This window comes from Manacus vitellinus, unplaced genomic scaffold (assembly GCF_001715985.3).
Source record: "Manacus vitellinus isolate BGI_N305 unplaced genomic scaffold, ASM171598v3 scaffold_52_pilon, whole genome shotgun sequence".
NCBI lineage: Eukaryota > Metazoa > Chordata > Aves > Passeriformes > Pipridae > Manacus > Manacus vitellinus.
Genome location: NW_021940628.1, coordinates 3,625,120 through 3,632,535, shown reverse-complemented (window position 1 = coordinate 3,632,535; position 7,416 = coordinate 3,625,120). Strand labels below are relative to the sequence as shown.

The window sequence follows — 7,416 nt, the reverse complement described above, 5'->3', positions numbered from 1 at the left end:
GGGCTCACGGCCCGGGAATGCTCCAGCCTTTGCCACCACGGTCTGTGAGGGCAGCTGAGCCTGGGGGAGAAGGTGCAGGAGGAGTCTGGGGGTGATGCAGAGCCTGCCCCAACCCTGTCCCGCTGCCACCTGCCCTGGGGATCGCAGTGCCACTGCCTCGTCCCCCTGCCAGGCTGGCACTGTCCCCTGAAGTAGCCCCTGTCCTTGGCCTCCTGCTTTCCCAGCCAGGCTGTGGGGTGATGGCTGGTCCCTATTGTGTGCCGGGGTGGGAGCTGGGACCAGCTCGGAAACGGCTCCAAAATGCCTTTGTTCCCCCCGCGCCAGAGTGGCTCCCCCGGCTGTTTATAGCCCATTGATCCGCCTGTTCCCAGGCCTGGCCGGGCACAATTGGGCTCTGGGGGGGCCTCGCTGCCCCGTTTCCTCTCCCAGGCCCATGCGGTGCCGGTCGGGGGGGCTGCTCCGGCGTGGTGGTGCAGTGATGCCGTTGGGAAGGGCTGAGCCCTGGTGGTGACAGTTTGGGCATTGATGGCACCTGGCAGGGCAGCCCCTGCCCTGCGCCTGTCGTGGCTGCCTGTCGTGCTTCCAGCTGTTTTTTCATCAGCTGTTTCCCATGTGTCCAGGGACTCCCGTGTGTCCCCCTGGCTGTGGGGCTGTGGATTCCTGCAGGCGCTGGGACAGGAGTGAAGCCACTTCCCCGAGCCCCGTCGCCTTTCTCCTGAGCCCTCCCTTCCTCCCATTGAATCCCAACAATGTGCTGCCTGGGAAGCGCCAGCGGGACGAGAATAGGAGCCGGCAGGCACTCAGGGCTGGGGTGAGCAGCCACGGCGGCTCACCAAGAGCCAGAGGCAGCTGTGCTGAATAAACCATTATCATAAAAACCTGCCCTCCCAAGCTGAATAAACCATTATCATAAAAACCTGCCCTCCAGAGCCTGCCCTCGGCTGCTCACACACAGCTCCTTGGTCTGTTCCAGCGGGTTTGTAATCCAGGTGTGCCCAGCTGGGCACTGCAGTGGGAGTGTGGCAAGGAGCTGAGCCAGCAGCCAGCCTGTCCCCAGGCAGGGAGTCCCATGCCTGGCCTCGAGGCTGGCATTTTGTGGGGGAGCATCCTCCAAGGCTTGTCCAGCTCCAGGGATAACCCCGTGTCCAGAGCCAGCTGTGGCTGCATAGTGCCATGGGGCAGGGACTGAATCCAGCAGCCACAAGTGCTCCCTGTCCCTGCCCAGCCCATGGTGGGTATGTCCCAGGCTCAGGGGGGTCAAGGTGGCTGTGGTGCCCTTGGCAGGGCCCTGGTACCTTGCTGGCTCCGAGGGTGGCTGCAGCTTCCCGACAGACCCTCTGCCCTGCCCGGGGCTGGGTTTGTCCCTGGGGTCCATCCTGAGCAGCTCACGAGAGGAGCAGGTGGCGGTTTCCGGAGGCAGGATGCCGGGAGCCAGCTGTGCCCCAGCTCCCTGGGGTGGCTCAGGGGCCTGGGACAGCTGCTGTGCAGGATGGGGGGCACTGAGACCCCCCCCAGCCGCTCAGCACACCTGGATGGCCGCAGCGGACGTCCGGTGAGATCAGACAGGGACGCACCAGCTGTGCAGGGCTGGGGACACTCTGATTGACCCTGCACTGGCACGGGGATGGCCCAGGGCCGGCTGTCCCCTTCCCAAAAGGATGATGACACTTTGGGAGAGAGGAGCAGTGTGGGAGCTGGGGGGGGGAGCTGGGGCCTGCAGGGACTCACGCTCCCGTGTCCCATCCTGGCGCAGTGTGGTGATCCCGGGACACCCTGGCCCTGCCCGTGGCGCGGTGTCCCCGTGGCTCGGGGACCCAGAGGGTGCACAGCAGAGCAGGCAGCTTGTCCCTCAGCGCGTCCCCCACAGCCCCTGGGGACATCTGCTCCCTCCCAGCCCAGGCTTTTCCCAGGCTCCAGTTTTGCCCTTTTCCCAAGAGCAGCCGAGTCCTTTCCCAGCCTTCACGTCTCACTTGCCTCTTCCTGCCATGGCTCCCTCCAGGCCGGGCCTGGTGGCTCCTTCCGTGGCCGGCAAAGGCCCTGAAGTACCGTGGGAGAGGAGCAGTGACATCTCTTGAGCCCTGACTGGGGACAGCTGCAGTGGGACGTGTTCCATTCCCACTCGGCATTGCCTTTTCCAGCAGCCACATCCCAGGGCTGACTCCCCATCCCCAGCACCCCAGGACCACCACAGCTCCTTGTTTTCAGACAGCATCCACCTTCCCATGCCAGGAAAAGCCCCCGGCTCTGCAGGCAGCAGCCCCTGCCCGCCCGGTGTCGCATCAGGACGATGCCCTGAGCTGCTGGCAGGGGTAGGACCCATCCCAGGGTGGGCACCGCGGTCCTGGTGCCTCCACACGAGGAAGTGGCCGGGGTGGGGGAGTGACAATGTCAGGATGCGGGAAGTCGTCGGGGCTATTGAGCGCGTTTCCTCCGGCCCGCGGTTCTCACACAGGGTGCATTGTCTGCCGTGCCCGCGCGTGGAGGGCTAAATATAACCCCGGGGAGGAAGGGAGCTCCGTGGGGTTTGCCTTTCCTTCGCTGGCAGCGCCTGGAAAGGGCAGGATTGCTCCTGGTTTGGGGTTGCCCTGATGGTGAGTGCTGCTGTGGACAGGGCTCCGTGCCTGGCCTGGGAGGAGGATGCTCCCGCCTGCTCCTGCTCCCTCTGAAGATGTGTGGGAAGTGAGGCACTGGGAAGCTGTGGGCAGAGCCCTGGGCATGGACAGGGCCCCTGCAGGGAAGGGGGGCCACACTGTGGCCCTGCCTGCCATGGCCCTGCCCACACCCTGCCCGTCCTCCCCCTCAGCTGTGATTCTGCTCCTGCTGTGGCTCTTCCTGAGAGCGGGCCAGATTTAGACACTTGCTGTTTGCTGTGCACTGGGAAAGCTTAAAAATAAACCCCTTGGTGCTCACCCAGTGTCTTTGGCAGAGCTTTTCAGGCAGGACAGCCCTCTGCCCCAGACCATGGCAGAACTGGGCAGGGAGAGCCCAGCACAGACTGGTCCTAACTGGGAAGAGGGCAGAAACATCTCTATAGAGGAGCCACAGGGCTCCTGGGGGCTGTGACTGTTGTTAGACCAGCACCCCCAGAGGGAATTGGGGTCCCAGGGAGTGTGTGGCCCCTCCAAGGCTGGCAGAGCTGCCCCAAAGTGTTCCCTAACTCAGGGGGTGCCCCATGAGGAGCCCCCTCACTGCAGCCCTCGGGCTGCCTGTGCCAGCACAGGGCTCAGCATCCCAGTACAGGGCTGGGTTCTGGGGGAGTGAGTGCCGTTCCCAGATAGGCACCAGAGGGGCCTGTTTGCTCAGGAGGGAGCGCGGAGGTGTGAGAAAGGCCAGCCACTGTCTGTCCCCGGGCTGTGCCAAAGGGCTGTGCCGGGCCAGCCCGGGCCCTTATCAGCTCCAAACTTTTATTTGCCTAAGGGCTGCCCTCCCTCCTGGGGGGGTGCTGCCAGCCCCGGCCCCGCTGCCTCCCCCTCCCCGCGGGTGAGCCCCTCGCTGTTGTTGTTGGCGTGTGCCACGGCGGGCCCGGCGGCGCAGGGTCACCCCGGCTGCCCCCAGCGCTTTGTCACAACACGGGAACAATAGTGGGACGTGGAGCCGTGTTTGGGCACCGTGTCCAGGGGCTCGGCCGTCTTGTTTTCCACCTTGCGGGGTCGCTGGGAAAAGCGTGACGCTCCCCCCGTGCCAACAAAAATAGGAGTCCCGGAGCGGGAGGTGAGCGGGGACACGGCGGTGGGTAAACACACGGCACGGCTGCTCCCATCCCTGTCACACGGGCACGTCCTTCTGGCCCTGGGCCAACAAAAATAGGAGTCTCGGAGCGGGAGGTGAGCGGGGACACGGCGGTGGGCAAACACACGGCACGGCTGCTCCCATCCCTGTCACACGGGCATGTCCTTCTGGCCCTGGGCTGCTCTCCCCAGAGCCACAGTGCAGCTCTGCAGCTCTGATGGTGCCCAGGGAACACTGGGCTGTGGCCCCCCAGGGTGGCCCAGGGGATCCCCATCGGGCAACAGTGGGAGCAGGGCAGGGTCCCTGTGGAGATGGTGGGAGCAGAGCAGAGTTATCCCAGGCAGGGTTTACCCCAGCATCCTCATTGAGGGAAGAGCTGGGAGCTGGTGGTGTGCACCCCAGGCCCCCACCCAGGGGGATTTCACCCCCCTTGTCCCCTGGAGGGAGGAAGCCAAGGGTGGGCTCAGCCACCAGCCCAGGCTCTGCCCCAAGGGCAGCTCAGCCGGGTGCCTCCCTCCTCATTTCCTCCAGGGGCCGATACTGCCCCGTATCACCCATATTTCATCTTCTCTAGGGTATTTTTAGCCCGTTCCACCCTTGCTGGAGAGGCCCTTGGCAGAGAGCAGGCTCTGCCCTGGCCTGGCTCAGCCAGAGAAACTAAACAACAGCCCCAGCCACATTGTGTGCCTTTATCTGCAGCTCATTTCCACCTATTATGCAGCCACAAGCAGCTCCACTGCCTCTGCTGGGTTTATCTGCAGCACAGGGAGGGGGACTGAGCTCTGCCTGGGGCCACCATGGGCCTGTGACATGACAGCCCTGTCAGAACCCTGAGCTGAGGCTGGGCTCAAGGGGACAGGACACTACAGCAGGGACAGTTGTGCTTTCAGTGGATGAGTGACCCACTCTCCCCCCAGTCCGATCACTCTCAGGACAGCATCCTTCCCCCTCCCTCAGCCCCAAACCCTCACCTGCCCTCCCAGAATCAGCTGGAGGCTTCAGGAAGCACAGTCACATCACACTTCAACTTTTCTCATTCATCCAACTTTATTCAACAAGATGCAACACCGAGTCTGCCAGAGGGAAAGGAAACAGCACTGAGGGCAGTGCCCACATCCTGCACTCGTGCCTGGGTCACACAGGACCTTCAGCCCTTTGGTCACAGCAGGACCATCCCCTCTCACAGCATCAGTGGGCTGGGGAATTTGGGGGACAGGTCCCATGGCAGCAGTTGGTTCTTCCATCCCCCCCGGCACCTCAGCCCACAGCAGGAGATGACTAGTGCAAAGTAATAAAACCCAGTGACCCTCCGAACCAGAAGCTGCTGGTCTGATTCCTCCCCATAACCCCAAGGGCTCCAAGGCACATGGACAGGGCTCCCCAGATCCCCTGCAAACTGCACCTTTAAGACAGAAAGCTCCGTGCTCAGGCCAGCAGGTTAAAAATAACTTAAAGGCACACATCCCATGGGAAAGGGTCCAGGGCCGGGAGGGCAGAGGGAACTCACACTCCTGGGTCACTCGTGGTGACCCTGCAGCCATCGGGATCTGCCGGTCATGACAGAACTGCCACTGGATTAACCCCCTGTGTCCCATGGGGAGGGGGCAGCTCCGGCAGCAAACCCTGGACAGATGCCAGGGTCACTGGAATGGGACGGGGCTGGTGGCCAGGATCTGTCAGCGCTGCTCCAGCCCAGCTTCCCGTGTCTGTCCCAGGCTCAGCCTGCTCCGTGTGGAGGCTGGAGGGGAGCAGCTTCCCACGGCCACGCTCCCGGCTCTCATCCCGGCAGAGGCTCTGGGGTCCGGCCGAGCCGCAGCTCCCGATGGCCAGCAGCCTTCTGCTACAGCCCCAGGGACAGCCTGTTCCACAGGGTGGCTCCAGGGATTTCTCCCTTTCCCAGAGTGAGGCACACGGGACACGGTGTCCCGGGGAACTTTCTGCAGTTTCCTTCCTTGTGGGGTCATTGGGGAAAACAGAAGAGAGCAGAGGCTGCGCTCAGCCCAGCTCCCGAGCATCCCTCCTCTGGAGGGGAGTGTGTCCCTAAGGCACAGCACCAGGCAGGAGGCAGCTGCCTGCCCACAGGCAGCACCTCTGCAGGCAGGTGGGACAGGGGAAGGTCCCCCTGCCAGCCAGGGCCAGCCTGGCACTACACATACTGCTTTTTGGAGGCCGAGCTCCCGGGCCGGCTGCACGGCTTCTCCTCCGGGGCAGAGGCTTCAGCAGCCCGGGGGGCGTAGGGGTCCGACAGGGGCCTGCTGCCGCTGCCCAGCGCCAGGCTCTCCTCGTTGTGGAAGTTGGCCCAGTTCTGCTCGCTGGAGAGCTTGTTGTAGGTCTGGTAGGAGGGCACGTGGCTCTCGGCCATGGGCAGGAACGGGTAGTGCTTGGGTGCGTAGGGATCTGACACCATGTCCTGGGCAAAGACCTCCCGGCTCGGTACGACCGGCCCCGACACCTTCTTGATGTTGCTGAGCAGGTTCTTGCAGCAGAGGTGGAAGAGCTCCAGGAGGTTCAGGATTAAGGAGATCAGGCCCATCACCAGCATGAAGATGATGAAGATGCTCTTCTCGGTGGGGCGGGAGATGAAGCAATCCACCTGGTGGGGGCAGGGGTCCCTCTTGCACACGTAGCGGGGCACCATGGAGAAGCCGTACAGGTACCACTGGCCGACGAGGAAACCAGCCTCGAAGATGCTCTTGCAGATCACACTGATGATGTAGGTCCACATCAGCGCCCCTCGGATCTTGAGCCGCCCGTCCTCTGTCACGTAGATCTTGGACATCTTCTTCTCCACGGCTGCCAGGGCCTGCTCGATCTTCGGGTCCTTGCTGTGGACAGCCCGAAGCTCACTCTGCTGCTGCTTCAGCTTCTCCTCCCTCCGGGACAGATAGATAACGTGGCCCAGGTAAATCAGGGTCGGGGTGCTGACGAAGAGGAACTGGAGCACCCAGTAGCGGATGTGGGAGATGGGGAAGGCTTTGTCATAGCAGACGTTGGTGCAGCCCGGCTGCTTGGTGTTACACACGAAATCCGACTGCTCGTCCCCCCACACGGACTCCCCGGCCAGGCCCAGGATGAGGATGCGGAAGATGAAGAGCACGGTGAGCCAGATCTTCCCGATCACAGTCGAGTGCTCCTGGACTTGGTCCAGCAGTTTCTCCAGGAAATCCCAGTCACCCATCTTCTAGGGAGCCTGTGCCTCTGCCAGCAGAGAGGGGAGAGCAGGCACATCAATTCCCTCTTTCCGTGCCGAGGAGCACAGGGCAGGTAGGGCCACCTCAGCCTCGTGATTTTTTGGGATACAGCTGCTCTGCAGAGTGTCCCAGCAAACCCACTGAGGGACATCCCACACCTGAGGGAAGCACCCAGGCTTTCTGAGACCTGGAGGGCTCCTTCTACTTATGCCTGCCCAGTGCAGGAACACGGGGCAGGGGGAGAAGAGGCAGCACAGAGATTCACCTGCCCCAGCAGCACCCAGCCCAGAGCACCCACAGCTCATGGCTGTGGGACGCTGGACCCCCAGCACTCTTCCCTCGCCCAGGGGACCCCTAGCACCCCTCACCGACCTCCTGCTGCTGTGGGGACCCCTTGGAGCCCAGCCCGCACCCCGCGGGCGCTCAGCCCCGCAGCCCGGCTGGGAAGGAGCAGAGAGGGCGGCTGCAGCCCCGGCTCCTTATTAACCGCTGCTAA

At 63.3% G+C, this 7,416-nt stretch overlaps 1 protein-coding gene across 1 annotated transcript; it reads right to left on the bottom strand.

Moving 5' to 3' along the window:
* Positions 1 to 5,526: 5,526 nt before the first annotated feature.
* On the bottom strand, positions 5,527 to 6,958 carry GJA4 (gap junction protein alpha 4). The gene has a single exon (XM_008922611.3). It carries the CDS (start codon positions 6,905 to 6,907, stop codon positions 5,876 to 5,878), a length of 1,032 nt encoding a protein of 343 aa, XP_008920859.3. The 5' UTR covers positions 6,908 to 6,958; the 3' UTR covers positions 5,527 to 5,875.
* Positions 6,959 to 7,416: the final 458 nt, after the last annotated feature.